General features: G+C 47.2%; 1 protein-coding gene across 3 annotated transcripts in view; it reads left to right on the forward strand.

Moving 5' to 3' along the window:
- The window catches only part of ABCC11 (ATP binding cassette subfamily C member 11), an 84,800-nt gene that overhangs the window by 57,455 nt on the left and 7,158 nt on the right, over window positions 1-20,187 (forward strand). For 2 of the 3 annotated variants that reach the window (XM_021094228.1, XM_021094229.1), the window contains exons 20-25: window positions 1,513-1,710; window positions 8,708-8,934; window positions 9,059-9,196; window positions 10,414-10,600; window positions 16,154-16,243; window positions 18,205-18,394. In XM_021094228.1, the coding sequence (XP_020949887.1) occupies window positions 1,513-1,710; window positions 8,708-8,934; window positions 9,059-9,196; window positions 10,414-10,600; window positions 16,154-16,243; window positions 18,205-18,394 (1,030 nt within the window). The remainder of the gene's footprint in view (window positions 1-1,512; window positions 1,711-8,707; window positions 8,935-9,058; window positions 9,197-10,413; window positions 10,601-16,153; window positions 16,244-18,204; window positions 18,395-20,187) is intronic. The other variant, XM_021094230.1, reaches the window with a different exon arrangement.

Raw genomic sequence — 20,187 nt, forward strand, 5'->3', positions numbered from 1 at the left:
CCAGAGGAATGGTTCTCAGGTCCTTAAGGATGCTGCTGGAGCCCTAGTAAATGCTCTGAGAAAGGGTGATCAGGGCTTACCATCAGTTGCAGGCTGGAATAAACAGTAACTTCCTGGCAGAATTTGAGCTTTCTCAGGCAGGCAGGCATCTTAATGAAGACAGGTGGAGGCAGGGGAGTTGGGGTCCTCCTTGACACTCCTAGAGCCACTAGAAACCATGCTAGAAATTGGTCAATTTATTTATTTATTTATTTATTTATTTATTGTCTTTTTGCCTTTTCTAGGGCCACTCCCGCGGCATATAGAGGTTCCCAGGCTAGGGGTCTAATCGGAGCTGTAGCCGCCGGCCTACACCAGAGCCACAACAATGTGGGATCCGAGCCGCGTCTGAGACCTACACCACAGCTCAGGGCAACGCCAGATCCTTTACCCACTGAGCAAGGCCAGGGATCGAACCTGCAACCTCATGGTTCCTAGTCGGATTCATTAACCACTGAGCCATGACGGGAACTCCTGGTCAATTTCTTAAGCACAGGAGTTTGGACGGAGTTGTTCCATGTCAAAGGTTCTGCAGCTCTCAGCCATTATGTGACAGGTTAATTCATTAATCTTCCCAGCCCCATTCCGAGGTAGGTATCACTGTCTCCATTTTATTTTATTTTATTTTTTTAATTTATTTTTATTTTTTAGGGCTGCACCCGTGGCATATGGAAGTTCCCAGGCTAGGGGTGGAACTGGAGCTACAGCTGCCGGCCTACACCACAGCCACAGCAATGCCAGATCCGAGCTGCATATGTGACCCACGCTGCAGCTGAGGGCAATGCTGGATCCTTAGCCCACTGAACAAGGCCAAGAACCTGCATCCTCATGGATCCTAGTCGGATTCATTGCCGCTATGCCACAACAGGAACTCCCTGTGCTGTTTTAATTTTTGATAATGCGTAGGAGCCTCCCTCGAGAGGTAGAGGTGCCTTGAACTCTGTGCTCTTAGTCCTGAGGTTCGATCCCTGGCCCGGGAACTTCCGCATGCCAAGCATGTGGCCAAAAAACATTTGAAATTCCAAACCTCCCCGATTGACCTGTTTAGGAAGAGATAACATAGAACTATCATTTCCATTTCTCATATATCATTTAAAAAAAAAAGGAGGTTGAGTTTCCGATGTGGCTCAGCAGGAACAAATCCGACTAGTTTCCATGAGGACGTGGGTTCGATCCCCGGCTTCACTCAGTGGGTTAAGAATCCAGGGGTTGCTGTGGCTGTGGTGTAGGATGGCGGCTACAGCTCTGATTCCACCTCTAGCCTGGGAACTTCCATATGCTGTGGGTATGGCCCTAAAAAGCAAACAAAGGAACCAGAGTCACAGGCCACATGTCACAAGCTACATCAAGAAATGCTCCCAGCATCCCCGCAGCTTAGGACATTGCAAGGGTTTGGGGAGCCTTGTGCCCGGAACTGGGGACAAAGACCAAGCATACTTCTTATCATACCCCCTTCCCTGTCCTTTCTTGAAGACCAATAGCAGCAGAGAGACCAACAGAACCACTGCAGACCCAGGTGACATCCAGGACAACCCTCAGCTACTCTTTTACCAGCTGGTGTATGGCCTCAATGCTCTGCTTATGGTCTTCATGGGGATCTTGTCCTCGGTGTCTTTCACCAAGGTCATGGGGAAGGCATCCACCGTTCTGCACAACGAGCTCTTCAACAAGGTACATGCTTGGGCACTGGGCATGGCCACAGGCTGACCTCTAACCTTGCCCAACTTTTTTTTAATTGCCAGACTTAATTTTTATTTATTTATTTATTTATTTATTTTATTTTCCCACTGTACAGCAAGGGGATCAAGTTATCCTTACATGTATACATTACAATTACATTTTTTTCCCCCACCCTTTGTTCTGTTGCAACATGAATATCTAGACAAAGTTCTTAATGCTATTCAGCAGGATCTCCTTGTAAATCTATTCTAAGTTGTGTCTGATAAGCCCAAGTTCCCAATCCCTCCCACTCCCTCCCCCTCCCATCAGGCAGCCACAAGTCTCTTCTCCAAGTCCATGATATTCTTTTCTGAGGAGATGTTCATTTGTGCTGGATATTAGATTCCAGTTATAAGTGATATCATATGGTATTTGTCTTTGTCTTTCTGGCTCATTTCACTCAGGATGAGATTCTCTAGTTCCATCCATGTTGCTGCAAATGGCATTATGTCGTTCTTTTTTATGGCTGAATAGTATTCCATTGTGTATATATACCACACCTTCCGAATCCAATCATCTGTCGATGGACATTTGGGTTGTTTCCATGTCCTGGCTATTGTGAATAGTGCTGCAATGAACATGCAGGTGCACGTGTCTCTTTTAAGTAGAGTTTTGTCCGGATAGATGCCCAAGAGTGGGATTGCGGGGTCATATGGAAGTTCTATGTATAGATTTCTAAGGTATCTCCAAACTGTTCTCCATAGTGGCTGTACCAGTTTACATTCCCACCAACAGTGCAGGAGGGTTCCCTTTTCTCCACACCCCCTCCAGCACTTGTTATTTGTGGACTTATTAATGATGGCCATTCTGACTGGTGTGAAGTGGTATGTCATGGTAGTTTTGATTTGCATTTCTCTTATAATCAGCGATGTTGAGCATTTTCTCATGTGTTTGCTGGCCATCTGTATGTCTTCCTTGGAGAAATGTCTATTCAGGTCTTTTGCTCATTTTTCCATTGATTGATTGGCTTTTTTGCTGTTGGGTTGTATAAGTTGTTTATATATTCTAGAGATTAAGCCCTTTTCAGTTGCATCATTTGAAACTATTTTCTCCCATTCTGTAAGTTGTCTTTTTGTTTTCTTTTGGGTTTCCTTTGCTGTGCAAAAGCTTTTCAGTTTGATGAGGTCCCATGGGTTTATTTTTGCTCTAATTTCTATTGCTTTGGGAGACTGACCTGAGAAAATATTCATGATGTTGATGTCAGAGAGTGTTTTGCCTATGTTTTCTTCTCAGACTTAATTTTTTGAGCCGGTTTTGGTTTACCAAAAAAATGCAGGAGAAAGTAGGGTTCTCTTATCCCCTTACCCTTGTCCCTGTGTGTCCTGTTATCATTACCTCGCATGACAGTTGGGCATTTGTTACAGTGAATGAGTCCACATTGATACATTATTATTATCAACTGAAGTCTGCAGTTTACATTCAGATTCACTCTTTGTGTTGTACATTCTGTGGGTTTTGGCAAATATATACTGGCTTGTGTCCACTGTTAAGCGGGCACAGAAAAGTTCCCCTGCCCTAAACATCCTCTGTGCTCCACCTGTTCATCGTTCCCAGGACCCCTGACTGATCGTTGCAACTGTCTCCATGCTTTGGAGAATGGAATGACATATAGTTGCATGTGACCATAGAGTTTTCCAGAATGCCATCTAGTTGCAAGTGTACACTGGGTGGGTGGGAGCAGGCCAGAGAATGAGGTAGGTGCGTTGAAACTCCTACTGCTGGAAGCCTGATTTTATTTTGTTTTATTTTATTTTTTTCATCTCATCTCATTTCATTTCATTTTTTGTCTTTTTGTCTTTTTAGGGATGCATTCGAGGCATATGGAGGTTCCCAGGCTAGGGATCCAATCAGAGCTGCAGCTGCTGGCCTGCACCAGAGCCACAGCAACTCAAGGTCCAAGCCACGTCTACGACCTACCCCACAGTTCATGGCAATGCTGAATCCTTAACCCACTGAGTGAGGCCAAGGATTGAACCCATGTCCTAATGGATACTAGTCAGGTTCTTTCACCACTGAGCCATGACTGGAACACCTGGAAGCCTGTTTAAAAGTTCCATGTCCCTTGCTGCAGGGTCAGTCCTCAACTACCAATACTTGCCTCCATGGGCTGAGCCCTGTGACATATAGAGTTGCTTACAATTTCCTTAAGTTCTCTTTGAAGTGGGTGTTTTATCCTCATCTTACATATAAGAAAACTGAACCCCCACATGCATTATGGTTAGAGTACCAAACTGTCTATGGCATCACACTGCCTCTTGGATGTGTCCTTTCTCTCTCTCACTTATCAGACATTCCTATGTGCCAGGCTCTCGGGTGGGTACAATAGTAAAGGAACAATGCAGGTATGGCTTGGGTCATCGTGGCCTGATAGTCTAAGGAGGGAGATGGGAAAGAAAATAGGCTGCTGTAATATGGTGGGCAGAGTTCCCCATGCGGGGGGCAGAGAGGGCCATGAGAACAGAAGACATCCCGGACCTCAGCGTGGTGGTGGAAGGAAGGGTGAGAATCCAAGAAGGCTTCTTGGAGGAAGCGACCTCTCGGCTAAGACCTAAAAGTGAATGGGGTGTTGCCAGCTCAAGGTTCAGAGGTGAGCAGAAGCAGAGCATTTCCAGGGAGCTGCCTGGAGTTCAGGAAGGTTGGAGCTCAAGAGGAGAGCAGAGGTCCTTCGAGGGATTCTTGGGAGGCGAGGAGGTACCATCGTTCCTTGTAGACTGAATGCAAACTGTGTTTTACTTTTAGGAGGGTGAGGCTGAGGCATTTGCCCCCATCTGAGATAAAGCAAATGGCAGGAGGAGACTTTCCACCTGGCACTCTTTGCCACCTGGCTTGGAGTGGTGGCACAGGCTAGCTGGTCTCTTGAGTTCTGGCTCTGTCCTCCCAGAGTCTACATATATTGAGTGCATAGGCCTCAGAGTGATATTCTGTATTTTGAGAAATGTTTGAGGTTTTCTTTTTTGTTAATCAGAAAATACATATTTATTTATTTAACGGTCATATTTAAAACATTTTCCTTGTTCTCATCCTTTGACAGCTATATTGACTTTTTTTTTTTAATGGCCACACATGCAGCATATAGAAGTTCCCTGGCTAAGGGTTGAATCAGAGCTGCTGCCAGCCTACACCACAGTCACAGCAACACCAGATCTGAGCCACATCTGTGACCTTTGCCACAGCTCGCTGCAATGCTGGATCCTTAACCCACTGAGGTAGGCCAGGGATTGAACCTATATCCTCACAGAGACAACATTAGGTCCTTCACCTGTTGAGCCATGGTGGGAACTCCTCAGATTTACTGATTTTAAATTTTCCCTTGCTGTTTTAAATAATCACAAGTAAAGTATTTATCTCCAAAAAAAAAAAAAAAAAAAAAAAAAAGGACTCAACTGCAAAATCAACAAACTGCCCAAAGAAAACCAAAACCTGTTATCTTGGTACTTAAGGAGGCAACCAGAAACCCTGTCCCAGGTCCTGCTGTTCTCCCCTGAGTCTGACTGAGGGTGGGCTCTCCCAAAGACCCCTTCAGCCAAAGCTGAACTGAGTCCTACTCCCAAGCCCCTCTCATGAGTGCTCAGAGTCCTGGGGGGTGGGGGTGTGTGTGATCATTTTGCTCTGATTTCTTTTTTTTTCTCTTTAAGTGATTTTTGTTTTTTTCCATTATCATTGGTTTACAGTGTCCTGTCAATTTTCTACTGTACAGCAAAGTGACCCAGTCACACATACACATATACATTCTTTTTCTTACATTATCCTCCATCATGCTCCATCGCAAGTGACTAGAGATATTTCCCAGTGCTATACAGCAGGATCTCATTGTTTATCTGTTCCAAAGGCAATGGTTTGCACCTATTAACCCAAGATTCCCAGTCTATCCCACTCCCTCCCCCTCCCCCTTGGCAACCACAAATCTGTTCTCCAAGTCCATGAGTTTCTTTTCTGTGGGAAGGTTCATCTGTGCCACATATTAGTTTCCAGATATAAGTGACATCATATGGTACATGTCTTTCTCTTTCTGACTTACTTCACTCAGTATTAGAGTCTGTAGTTCCATCCATGTTGCTACAAATGGCATGATTTTGTTCTTTTTATGGCAAAGAGTATTCCATTGTGTATACACACCATGTCTTCTTAATCCATTCATCTGTCAATGGACATTTAGGTTGTTTCCATGTCTTGGCTATTGTAATAGTGCTGCAGTGAACATATAGGTGCATGTGTCTCTTTCAAGGAATGTTTTGTCTGCATATATGTCCAAGAGTGGGATTGCTGGATCATATGGTAGTCCTATGTTTAGTTTTCTTAGATACCTCCATACTGTTTTCCATAGTGGTTGTACCAATTTACACTCCTCTCAACAGTGCAGGAGGGTTCCCTTTTCTCCACACCCCCTCCGGCATTTGTTATTTGTGGACTTATTAATGATGGCCATTCTGACTGGTGTGAGGTGGTATCTCAGGATAGTTTTAATTTGCTTTTCTTTAATAATCAGTGATGTTGAACATTTTTTCATGTGCTTATTGGGCATCTGCATGTTTTCTTTGGAGAAATGTCTATTCAGGTCTTTTGCCCATTTTTCCATTGGGTTGTTGACTTTTTTTGCTGTTGAGCTGTATAAGCTGTTTGTGTATTTTAGAGATTAAGCCCTTTTCAGTTGCATCTTTTGAACCTATTTTCTCTCATTCCATAGGTTGTCTTTTTTTTTTTTTGTAATGGTTTCCTTTGCTGTGCAAAACTTGTCAGTTTGATTAGGTCCCATTGGTTTATTCTTGCTTTTATTTCTGTTGCCTTGGGAGACTGACCTGAGAAAACATTTGTAAGGTTGATGTCAGAGACTGTTTTGCCCATGTTCTCTTCCAGGAGTTTGATGGTATCTTGTCTTATGTTCAAGTCTTTAGGCAATTTTGAGTTTATTTTTGTACATGGTATGAGTTTCATTGATTTATATGCAGCTGTCCAGTTTTCCCAGCACATCTGCTGAAAAGACTGTCTTTTCCCCATTTTATATTCTTGCCTCCTTTGTCAAAGATTAATTGACTGTAGATGTCTGGGTTTATTTCTGGGTTCTATTCTGTTCCATTGGTCTGTATGTCTGTTTTGGTACTGGTACCACACTGTCTTTATGACTGTGGCTTTGTAATATTGCCTGAAGTCTGGGAGAGTTATGCCTCTTGCTTGGTTTTTGTTCCTCAGGATTGCTTTGGCAATTCTGGGTCTTTTATGATTCCACACAAGTTTTTGGATTGTTTGTTCTAGTTCTGTGAAAAATGTCATGGGTAATTTGATAGAGATTGCATTGAATCTGTAGATTGCTTTGGGTAATATGGCCATTTTTATGCTATTGATTTTTCCAACCCAGGAGCATGGAATATCTTCCCTTTTGCTCTGATTTCTCACATTCATTGTGACAGTTCTTATTGCTTTAGCTCATGTATTGAGCAAGACTCTGGACATAAAGTCAAAGATAAGTGAGAGGCAGAGAAAGAAAGCAAGGAAGGGCACAGTCTGACATTTGCTGCTCCCACTACCCACCTTGGACAGCAACCATGAATGTGAACTATATTTGATCAGCAGGATCCAGGCATGGAAACTCCTGTAAGGGACACCTCATGACTCAAATAATTATAATTTATAAATAGTCAAAAAATAAAATATAATTTATTCATTCCTCCTCCCTCCTCTCTCCTTTCATTACTTTATTTAGTTTTGGCCATATCAGATCAATACATGAAATAAAAGTGATCAGCAGGCCATTGCCTTTACCCTTTAAGAAATACCTTCCATACAGAGATTGTGCTGGGGGTCAGGGAAGGCTGGGAGCCTGGTGTTTTTGTCCTTAACTGCTTGAGTGACCTTGAGCAAGTCATTAGGCTGCTCCCCCTTCTTTGGGATTCAGTATCCTCATCTGAAAAATGAGGAGGATGAACTAGATAGTTTTGTTAGAGTTTTTCTAGTATGCCTTTTGATCTCCAAAGGGCCTCCTGTCCACTGCTTTTAGAGGTCAAGATGGGATACCACCTTCAAGAAGGAGCAGTCATTGTTAAAATCCATCCAAGATTCCAGAGGTCCTGTCGTGGCACAGCGGAAACGAATCTGACTAGGAACCATGAGGCTATGGGTTTGATCCTTGGCCTCACTCAGTGGGTTAAGGATCTGGTGTTGCTGTGATCTGTGGTGTATGTCACAGACACAGGTCCCACATTGCTGTGGTTCCGGAGTAGGCCGGCAGCAACAGCTCCGATTAGACCTCTAGCCTGGGAACCTCCATATGCCGCAGGTGCGGCCCTAAAAGGACAAAAGACAAAAGACAGAAAAAAAAAAAAATCCATCCAAGATTCCATCTTCGGCAATTGCAGTGGAATTGCTGCTACTAATCTTTGGTGATGCTGAGTGAAAATGGTCCCATCTGAGAAAAAAGTAAGAGTTGATATTAACAGAATGTTTACCAGGAGGCAGGTACTATTCTGAGCACTTTCAATGTATTATCCTTTCCTTCTTTCCTTCCTTCCTTCCTTTCTTCCTTCCTTCCTTCCTTCCTTCCTTCCTTCTTTCCTTCCTTTTTCTAAATAATAGCTTTATTGAGATATCATTCACATAATCATAAATTGTACAACTTCGAGGTTTTTAGTATATTTACAGAGTTATGCCATCCTCATCACAATTCCAAAACATTGAGATCATCTGCATTTTACAAATGAGGACGCTGAGCCTCAGAGGGATTAAGGAACTTGCCCACAGTCACACAGCAGCAGGTGGATGAGTTGGGCAGCACTGGAGTCCAGGCAAATTGTCCCCAGAGCCCCTGCTTTTAGCCATGGCTCTACAGTCTTCCCCAGACACCCTTCAGGTGGCATCCTGTACTTTTTCAGAGCCTGAGGGTACCTGGCTTCTTCCTCAAGTCCTGAGCAAGGCTCCTGAGCAACCCTCCTAACCTGGGTTGCCTTTGTCCTTGCAGGTGTCCCGCTGCCCTATGAGTTTCTTTGATACAACCCCGACAGGCCGACTCCTGAACTGCTTTGCAGGGGACTTGGATGAGCTGGACCAGTTCCTCCCTATTGTGGTTGAACAGTCTCTACTCCTGTTCTTCATGGTGATCTTCATCCTACTGATGGTTGGTTTGCTGTCTCCCTATATCCTGCTGATAGGAGTTGTGTTACTCATTGTTTGCCTCATTTTTTATAGGTAAGTCTGTTCTTTTTGCCTGTGAATGAGGTCTGTGACTTCGGGTGTGAGTCTGGGACCAACCTAGAATTGGATGGTCCCAGAGGTGGATAGCCCAGGTCACTCCCTCCCATACTTGTTGCAGAATGTTCAAGAGGGCTTCCCATGTGTTCAAGAGACTGGACCACTATAGCCGCTCCCCTTTATTTTCACACATCCTCACCTGTCTGAACGGCCTAAGCTCCATCCATGTCTATGGGAAAGTGGAAGACTTCATCAATGAGTGAGTCCCTCTGCCATCTGAGGATGATGGGGACTCTGGGGGTTGTGGAGAGCAGGAAGGTAGGAAATAGAACATCTGGGAATAGCATCACCAGAGGAATCAGAGAAAATGTGTTTTATTCCATATATTTCTCTGAGCCTCCAGAACCTCAACTGGAAGATGGTGCTTTTACGAATTAAAAAAATGTGGTATGAAAAATTTTTGTCAACTTTAAAGATCAGTGGCCATTATATATCTTAAGAAAATTAATAATAAGAGGTGTTGCTCTGTTAGCAGTTATCGCATTGGTTTTTCTTTCACTTCTAAACAGGTATCTAATCATAATACAGCAATAAAGAACAATAGTTTTTTAAATAACAATTTCCTTCACTAGTCACACCCATAGATTTGCCTTGAGGGTGTTTGTTGAAACAAACAAACAAACAAATACTGTGGTTGTTGCTGAGGCTTAATTGGGTGATATAAACTTACCTAAAAGATCAAACAAACATGGTCTTCACTGAACTATAAGAAAGTTACAGTCTAGTGGGAGGCAAGAGACACAGACATATATTTTTGTAGTATTATAGGGTTGAATGTGAAAGACAGTATAGGAGAGGAAGAGGTAAAATGCCATGGGAGTGCAGAGAGGAAAGATCCCACTCCTGGGAATCAGGGAAGGCTTTGGAGAAAAGGTAGCATCTGAGCTGGCTTTAAAGCCTGGTAAGATTGGAGCATGGGTGATGGTGTGTTCTCAGTTAACTGGACTACTGGATGCACCATGGTGCCAGCTCCCCCAGTGGCCTTGGAGAGACTCAAGGACCAAGGACATCTTGAAAGGATGGATCCATTCAGTCCACACTGAGAACCTACAGGGTGCTCAGCACCCACTGGGGCTACAGCAGTGAACAAGACAGACACAGGGTGGATAGGTGCTAGGAAGGGATCACTTCCCTTCACTCATAAATCTGGACATTCATTCACTCTCATTGGGCCAACGGGGATAACTTACTCATCCTGAACCCATCATAAAGGCTGAAATGGGTCAGAGCTCACTCCTGGGTTTGGGGTCAGGTGAACTCCTTGGCTGAGAAAGGAGTAGGGAGGAATCCCCCCAATTTTCTTTGTTGGTTCCTTGCTGAGAGTGGGGAGCTGGATGCTGGAGGCAGCCACCGGAATCCACCTTTGGGAAACCCTGGGTTAGGCAAGCACATGTCAGTTTGTCCTTTCTTTCTCAGGTTTAAAAGGCTGGTGGATGAGCAGAGTAACTACATGCTGATGTTTCTGTCTGCCACACGATGGATGTCCTTGAGGCTGGAGCTCATGACCAACCTGTTAACCTTGGTGGTGGCCTTGCTCACGATTTTCAACATTTCCTCTGTCCCCTATGCCTATAAGGCCATGGCTATCAGCATTGTCCTGCAGGTGAGGAAGGGACTTTCAGATGGCGGGGCAGGAGGGTGACCTGCAGCTTGTGGGCAGCCTCGGGGAGGTCTGTGGGATTTTGTTACACCTTGGGCTTTGGCCATTCGTCATCTCATGAACTATGGGCAAAGTCTTCTGCTTTGTTCTGGTTCCTTATTAGCCTCTGAACTTAAAGGTGTTTAACAGGGAGTTCCCAGAGGGTACAGTGGGTTAAGGATCCAATGTTGTTGCTGCAGGGGCATGGGTTCGATTACTGGCCCAGGAACTTCTGCGTGCCACAGGCATGGCCAAAAAGATTTTTAAAAAGGGTGTTTAATGGAATCATAGAATATTGGGATTGAAGGGGAGCCTACAGGCAACAGACTCCAACCCTTCTTTTGTGCAAATGGGGAAACTGAGGTTCAGAGAGGATAAGGACTGAGTCTAGATGGACAAAGCTTCAGCGGCAGAGCCAAGGCAAGACCCCTGACCTCTTGGTTTCCTGTCTGGTGTCTTTTCACTTTGCTTTTTGTACCCTGATTCAGTTGTCAGACTTTTCTGAGTTATCTGGGGAGGCTATTAAAAATGTCAGTTCTGGAGTTCCAGTCATGGCTCAATGAAACAAACCCTGCTAGCATCCATGAGGATGCAGGTATGGTCCTTGGCTTTGATCAGTGGGTTAAGGATCTGGCATTGCCATAAACTGTGGTGTAGTTCGCAGATGGGGCTCTAATCTGGTGTTGCTGTGGCTGTGGAATAGGCCACTGGCTATAGCTTCTATTCAACCCCTAGCCTGGGAACTTCTATATGCTGCAGGTGTGGCCCTAAAAAAAAAAAAGAGTCAGTTCCCCAGTCGTCCTCTGGAGCAGGGCCTTTCAGCCTTCAAAGTGCCTAGACTTGAAACAGCTCTCGTCACAGCCTGGCAGGCTTACTGAGACACCCCATGGGAGTGACAGGAGGATCACGCTCCAGAGCCCAGCCGAGCTGGGAATCTATTTTTTTTTTTTTTTTATGGCCTCACCTGTGGCATAGGAAGGCTCCTGGGCCAGGGGTTGAATCAGAGCTGAAGCTTGTGGCAATACCAGAGCCTTAACCCACTAAGTGAGGCCAGGAATGGAACCTGCATCCTCACAGACACTAAGTTGGGTTCTTAACCAGCTGATCCACAATGGGAACTCCTAGAATCTAAAAATTTTTTTTTTTTTGTCTTTTTGTCTTCTTAGGGCCGCATCTGTGGCATATGCTTATGGAGGTTTCCAGGCTAGGGGTCGAATCAAAGCTGCAGCTACCGTCCTACACCACAGCCACAGCAACAAGAGATCTGAGCTGCATCTGCAACCTACACCACAGCTCATGTCAACGCCAGATCTTTTAATCCACTGAGCAAGGCCAGGGATCGAACCTGAGTCCTCATGAATACTAGTCGGGTTTGTTCACCACTGAGCCATGATGGGATCTCCAGGAATCTAATTTTTAAAATGGGTTCCGGAGGGGATCCTGATGCCTCGAGGGGGTGTCTCAAGGGGCTGTCACATGCCTCATGGCCTGAGTTCCTCCACACCCAGCCCTGGGGCCAAGGTTCATGTCCAAAGAGTCTTGGGGGGGGCTACCCACCAAGGGCAGTGAGGCTGCCTTGGGGAACCAGGCTGCACAGTTCTGAGGCGCCCTTCCCCTATGGGTCTCATTAACCGTCTTTTCTGTGCCTGTGGCGCTTAGTCTCTGACTCAGAGAGCTTCCTCCTGCTCCTGGTTGGGCCCTGCTGCAGGTGCATGTCTGCACACCCTTGCAGTGCTGTGCCCACCCGTCCACGCCTGTGTGTAGACCCTTCTGCCTGTGCACGGTGCTTATGCCCGCACATAGCCACGCGGTGCCATGGCCAGGGGACTGACCCAGAGCTGGCACTTGCTAGGCTTTCTTCCATTGAACTCTCCCGCTATTCCATGAGATGTGGCCAAGGCATAAGAAGGTGTGGTTTGGAACCTGCAGGTCCAAGCTCTGTCCTTTATCAGCTGTGTGACTCTGGGGGTCCTTGTTACCTCCAGATGCCTGGAATTCCTCTTCTGTAGAAGGGAGATGGGTCAGCGTTCTGAAATCAAACGGGAGGAATGTGTGTAAACGTGAGGGTTTACGCGTGCATGTTACACGTGCTTGGCCCAGAACGTGTTAAATAATAGCTATTATTGCAATGGGCTTGCAGTTAAGAAACTGGTTTCCAGAGTCAAGTAACTTGCTCGTGTTCCCATAGCTGTTGAGAGACAGCTTTGTCCGAGGTGAGACACACACCTCTCTTTTCTCAAATGAACATGTGCACATGCACATGTGCCCCTGAGCCTTCCAGAATTCCGAGAGAGGTGCCACACTGGGGTCCTGGGGGACATGGAATCACCAAGGCCAGAGACACCCCCCCCCCCCCCCCGACTGCTGCACTGCGTGGCCCAGGTTGTCCTGTGCTGGCAGCAGAGGCAGAGGCTCAGCTTGCCCCAGTGCCCCGCTCACACACATCCGCTCAAGGTCAGCCAGCCGTCCCACCATGGGACCCCGAGGTGGCTCTCTGTCTGGAAGCCTGACAGCTTCGGAATTGTCCTGGGCTCATCCTTCCTTCTGCTGCCCTGTTTGCGTATCTCATGTCTATCCCCGGCTGACAACCTCCCCGCCTCCCCTGCCCTGGAAGCTCCTTTTCATCCTATTTTTTCCCCTCTCTCCAGAGTCATCTTTAATTCTAGTTTTTCTCACATCACAGCCTTGGTTACAACCTCCAGACACACTCTATCTCCTTATGCACCAGTCCTGCCTTCCAGGCCCTCCAATCTGGCCCCAGAACCCACAGGCACTCCCTCCACTGGTCAAACTGGGACCTCGTTGACGTCTGCATGCACTCTTCAGGAAATTATGTGCAGGCTTTGGGAGGCAGGAGTCACACGCTGTGTGGCTAAGAGGTTTATCAGAAAATACTAGATGTTCTGGGTTGCAAGCCAAGGCAAGCTGTAGAACCAGTTCCCAATGGGTTCAACAATTCAGGAACTTATCTGGTGTGGCCAGAAGGCTGGGGTAGGGCTGTTCTCTGTTGGCCAATTTACTGTCCCAGCATGAACCCATGATCCTTTTATCTTTCTGCTCTGACATCCCCAAGGGGGAAATCCCATTCTGGTTCCATCGTTGGGATTGTTTCCTCAAGTTCACAAAATGGCTGCTGCAGCCCCCAAGCAACCCATCCTCACCCAGGAATGGCCATAGACTGGAGAGGGGAGAATTTTTCCATGTGCCCCTTTATAAGAACAAGGCATAGCTTCCTGGAATACTCCCATCTGAGTCTTCCTCTTGTTTTCTTGGCCAGAATTATGATACAGCTCCCTCCTAAATCAGTCATTGGCAAGAGGAGCAGGATTGACATGATTGGTTGGGAGTAACCACGTCTCCCTGGAGCTCCAGGCCACCAGACACCTGACCATAATGAAGGCTGTGTTAGCAAGGAAGGAAGATGGGGCCAGCTGTTGATAGGCTGTGTCTGATACCCTGACTGGAGGAAGAGCAGCCTCCCAATGCACCCTGGCCTCCTTTCCCAGCTCAATGTCATTTCAGGAGGGTGGCCGTCCTTTCTGACTCATATAAGGGCCTGTATGCACCCTTTGCTTCAGCCACAGCCCAATGGCCTGCAGCCCTGAATGTGAGCTTCCATGTGACTACTCTCGAGACTCTGTCCCTCTAGTAGGAACCCCCTCTTCCTCCAGGGTTAGCCCATTTAATCCTACCTTTCCTTAAAGATGTAACTCCAGTGCCAGCTCCTCTGGGAAACCTTCCCTGTGGCCCTTGTCTGGTGACTGTTCTGGGGCCATGACGGTGCCATGTGCTGACTCTGTGGTGGAGTGTCCATGTTTTGCCCCCTCCTGCTCCCTGCTGGCATTCTCTGTGGCTCTGTCTGTTTCCGCCCTGAGACGGGGCCCTCCTGGAGGGCAGGGCTTATGTCTGTTGCACTTTAAGCCTGGAGCCTGCCAGGCGAAGTTTAACCTAGCAGCTGGGTGATGTCACCGGAGACCCCAAGTCTCTATTTCTCTGCTCTGCCTTTCTTAATGCAGGCCCTCACATTTCTTGCTCAGGTCAAGCAAGAAAAAAGAGTATTTCTTCACGCCAGTCTTCCCAGTGATCAGTCTGGATTAGGTCATGTGACTGCCTTTGCCCTCACAGTGGCAAGAGCGAGATAATGTACAAATGAGCTTAGCCTAACACAGGTACTCGACCTCCTCCTAATCCAGGTATAGTCAGCTTCCCCAGAAACTCAGATTCCCTAAAGGGAAATGAGGGCTATTAGAAAGATAGAAAGGAGAAATCATATAGAGGAAGCAACCAAGAGATGCCCACTGTCATCACTGTTTATTTTATTTTATTTATGGATATGTTTTTGGCCACATCCACAGCATGTGGAAGTTCCTTGACCAAGGATCGAACCCACACCATAGCAGTGATCCAAATTGCTGCAGCAACAATGCTGGATCCTTAACCCACTGTGCTAGGAGAGAACTCCTGACATCGCTATGTATATTTGTTGAGCTCTTTTTAAGTGTGGAAGATGCTACTGATGCTGAGATTAATTTCTAATAGGTAGAAGTTTAGGAACACGAAGGTTTTCAATAGACAAAGCCCAGCACCATCCATCACCCTTCTTAGGTGCTAAAATCATTTGTTGAGTTGGATATGAAATAGCTTAAAAACAAAAGCAAAGACAAAAAACAAAACACCACCACCAGCCAAAAAGTGTGGAGCCTGGGCTAGTACCCCCATCAGAGTTTGTTGACTGAATAGAAAATGGAGTTGTTGCCCAGCAATTTCTGCGCGGCCTCGGGGTGCAGAGCATAAAGACTGGGGCCCCCACCCCAGCTCTGTCTCCAGCTTCTGGATGATTCCTTGTGCCATTTCCTCTATTTGGGCCCCCTTTTCTTCATCTGTGGTACCTCCAATTCCATGAATCCCCAAGACTCCTCTTAGCCTGGGTTCCCCCAAAGGCAGAGCTCAAGACAAGAATTGGGATGCAGCCAGATTATGCGCACAGTGCTCCCAGGAAACTGGTCCAAGAGAGCAGGAGCGTGAGACAGGCAGGGGGGAACAGCCCCCATGAGAGTGTCAGTGCCGTCACTGTCCGAGGTCACCAGTGCTCCACCCTACCTACATCTCCTGAAAAGCAGATGGACCATTCCAGGATTGTCCCCCAAAGGCTGAGGGGCAGGAGCCTACATATGGGCCCCTTTCCCCATTGGTTGAGGGTTGTGCCCACGGGCCATCACTCCTGTGTTTCTGGACTGTGCCACTCATGGGCTGAGCAGGCTCCTGCGGTATGGATGAAGGTTTTGAGCAGAAAGCAGAGCGTACCTGAGGTGAAATGGCCCACAGCTGCCCACTACTGATGCAGTTCAACTCAGAAGTGGGCTCAGGGCCATCAGAGATGTCTGCTTCATCCCTGTAAGGGACGTTGTCTTGTTTTGAGGAGCCGCTCAGGAAGAGTGGCAGCTCTCCATTTTCAGGAGCCTTGAGAACTTGAGCTCACCCCATGGCTGTTAGCCTGATGCTTCTCTTTTGTTCCAGTTGGCGACCAACTTCCAGGCCTGTGTCCGGATGTGTTCAGAGACAGAGGCGTCTTTTACATCCGTGGAGAGGATGCTGCAGTACATGAAGGTGGGACACAGGTCTGGGCTTTGTGCAGGGAGATCTAGATGGCTCCACATCCAGCCTGGGGCTCAGCTTTGGTGCCTCTGCAAGCCCCAGCAGAGATTTTCCCAAGAGGCACCTGGGGCTCCTGGGCCTTCCTCCCCATCTTCCCTGGACCTGTGTGTATCATCTCTGGCGGGTATCATCTTCCACACCCATCAGCTCATGTTGATCACGTCCCTCATGGTGTTCCTGGATGGAGAGGGAACAATCTGCCCTTTTTAGAAGTGAGAGGTTTGCCCAACCATAACAGTAATAGTGGTGACAATGATACTTTTCATTACTATTGCTTCTATTTATGAAATGGTGGTTCAGAGCCCAGATTTTGGAGCCAGATCCTCTGGGTTCAGGTCTAAGCTTTGCCACTTGAACCAACTGCATTACCCTGTGGCTTGGCTTCCCGGCTCCCCATCTCTGAAATGGAGCAGATCACAGCATCTCCTTCATTGGGTTATTACAAAGATTCAATAACATCGAGTTCCCGTCGTGGCTCGGTGGTTAGCGAATCCGACTGGGAACCATGAGGTTGCGGGTTCGGTCCCTGGCCTTGCTCAGTGGGTTGAGGATCTGGTGTTGCCATGAGCTGTGGTGTAGGTTGCAGACACGGCTTGGATCCCGAGTTGCTGTGGCTCTGGTATAGGCCGGTGGCTGCAGCTCCAATTAGACCCCTGGCCTGGGAACCTCCATGTGCTGCGGGAGTGGCCCTAGAAAAGGCAAAAAGACCAAAAAAAAAAAAAAAAAAAAAGGTTCAATAACATGATACATAAGGCATTTGGCACAGCGCCTGGCCCATAGTAAATACTGAGTCCACAGCTCAGTATCATGATATAAAGATTATTTCACGAAATCACAAAACAATTTAAAGAGGTTAAACTGAATTATTATCCCCAACATCCAGAGGTGGAAACCGAGGCTTGGCCAGGCTGAGCATTTTGTTTATGATTATACACCCAGGGCTGGGTGGAGCCCTTTGAAGCCAGTCTTCTGCCCTTGTTGGGAGCAGAATCTGTGCATCACAGACTTTCATTGAACACTAAGGGATGCTGTGACCTGGCGCCAGCAGTGGGAGCCGTGACCTGCAGCCAGATGACCCTGCTTCCTCCCCATCATTCTCTCCACGTGCTCAATGCAGAGTTGTGGGCTTAGACTCAGGCAGCCCTGCGTTTGAACCCCTGGCCATCCGCTCATCAGCCATGTAATCTTAACACGTCATTTAACCTGTTTGAGACTCTCTTTCCTTGTGTGTGGAACCACCTAAAGTTGCCTACCTCCTAGGATGGGGCTTGAGAGAGGATAAATCTGCACAGTGGCTCTGAGCTAGGAAACACACCCCATGAGGCTGAGTTCACTCTGCTGCCCTTATTATTATTATTATTATTATATTATTATTTGCTTTTTAGGGCCGTACCCAGGGCATGTGGAAGTTCCCAGGCTAGGGGTGAAATCAGAGCTACAGCTGCCAGCCTATGCCACAGCCACAGCAACACTGGATCTGAGCTGTATCTGCAACCCACACCACAGCTCACAGCAACATCGGATCCTTAACCCACTGATCGAGGCCAGGGATCGAACCCACATCTTCATGGATAATAGTTGGGTTTATTTTCTCTGCACCATGACAGGAACTCCCCAGTCTGCTGCCCTTATTATCATTCTTTTGGGTTCTGTTTCTTTGGAGCCTCATACAATACATTGGAGAGAGCTCTCGATGTTAATAACAACGGGACTAGCTAGATGGCTTCTCATTCTGGGGATACGATCGTGTGCATTTCAGGCCATGGGGGGAGGGGCTATTCCCCTTGGACTGTTCCTCGGATCTCACAGCGGTGGCTTGACCCTGGTGCAGGGCAGGCTGGGGTGGGTCAGCAGGGGATGGGCAGACATTGACGATAGCTGTTGATTTCTTTTTTCTTCTCTTTAAAAATAAGATATGTGTCCCTGAGGCTCCTTTGCACCTAGAAGGCGGGAACTGTCCACCTGGGTGGCCACCACGCGGGGAAATCACATTCCAGGACTATCAGATGAGATACAGAAATAACTCGCCTATTGTCCTCAAGGGCCTCAGCCTGACGATTCGCAGCCAAGAAGTGGTGGGCATCGTGGGGAGGACAGGCTCTGGTGAGCGAAGCGTCCTGGGTACCTCCATCCTCAAATTTGGCCCCTGGGTGATGAACCTGTTTGGGGACACGTGCTCGCTCGGATATGTATTGGGTTCTCACTTTGTGCTGGAGCAGAATCTGTGGATCACAGACTTTCATTGAACAGTGAGGGATGTTGTGACCTGTCCCCAGCAGTGGGAGCCGTGACCTGCAGCCACGTGACCCTGCTGCTGCTTTGAGTGAACCTCAAAGTTCTTGCTGCCACGGGTTCCAGGGGAGGGGACAGATGTTCACAGGCCGTCAAATAAGGAAATGGGAAAGATTGCCATGGGCGGGGAAGATGCCATGCGGAAGGAGAGTGTCGGGGTGGGTGCCTGGGCTCTGAGGCTGACGGTTTTTGTTTGTTTGTTCGCTTTTTAAAATTTTATTAGAGTAGCACAGGGAACGCTATCCAATCTCTCAGGATAGACCAGGATGGAAGATAATATAAGAAAAAGCACGTGTATGTATGTATGACTGGGTTACTTTGCTGTACGGCAGAAATTGACACAACGTCATACATCAACTATACCTTGCTAAAAAGAATTAAAAAATAAAATTGGATTGGCGTATAGTTGACTTACAGTGTTGCATTAGTTTCAGGAGTACAGCAAAGTGAGTCCGTTATACATGAACATCTATCCATTCCTTTTCAGATTCTTTTCCCGTATAAGTCACTACAGAGGATGGAGGCGACCTCCCTGTGCTACACAGTAGATGCTGTGTATCCATCCATTCCATAGACTGTACTGTGTATAAGTCAGTCCCAACCTCCCATATGATCCCTCCCCCCAGAGTTTCCCCTTTGGTAACCATCAGTTTGGTTTGGAAATCTTTGAGTCTGTTTTGTGAAGAAGTTCTTTTTTTTTTTTTTTTTTTTGTCTTTTTGCCATTTCTTGGGCCGCTCCCGCGGCATATGGAGGTTCCCAGGCTAGGGGTCGAATTGGAGTTATAGCCACTGGCCTACGCCAGAGCCACAGTAACGCGGGATCCAAGCCACGTCTGCAGTCTACACCACAGCTCACGGCAATGCTGGATCCTTAACCCACTGAGCAAGGGCAGGGACCGAACCCGCAACCTCATGTTTCTTAGTCGGATTTGTTAACCACTGCGCCACGACGGTAACTCCCAAGAAGTTCTTTTGTATCATTTTTTTATTCAATTCCACATCTTAGTCATCTCATATGATATTTGTCTTTCTCTTTCCGACTCACGTTACTTAGCTTGAGGGGAGATGGGAAGGGTAAACGGGGGTGCAGGGATGAGCCCTTCAAGCAGGGGGGTGTGCCAGGCTCTGCGGGGGTGAAGAGTGGGCATGACTTTGGGGTCCTCATTTCCTTTTCCCCGCCACCCCCCAGGCCTCCCTTAGCCTCCTCCTTCTCCACCTGCCTCTCCTTTTCTTTCTCCTTGCTGCCATCTTTCTTCCCTTCCTCTCCTGTCACTTTTGGAGATCTGACCCAAGGGTCACTCTCTCCCCCTTTTGGCATTGTTCAAAGACACTGCTCAGACTCGGTTCCTGCCCCATTCTTGTGTTTCCGGAGCTGTCTCCTCCAGGTAGCCCCCTGGGATCCTTGGAGGCTCTTGGGTCTCCCCCTCCTCTAGCCCCTGCAGGCCTTGTACCACTGCAAGGTGAAGAGTTCCCAGCTGGAGTCTTTGCTGCATTCTTCCTTTTCTATTTCTCACCCGCAGATGGCTTGAGAGGGCTGGGTCTGTCATACAGAAGCTTTCAGTAGATATTGGTCCAATTGACTATATTCATCCAGTAGGTATTTA

Source organism: Sus scrofa, chromosome 6, assembly GCF_000003025.6.
Source record: "Sus scrofa isolate TJ Tabasco breed Duroc chromosome 6, Sscrofa11.1, whole genome shotgun sequence".
Taxonomy (NCBI): Eukaryota; Metazoa; Chordata; class Mammalia; order Artiodactyla; family Suidae; genus Sus; species Sus scrofa.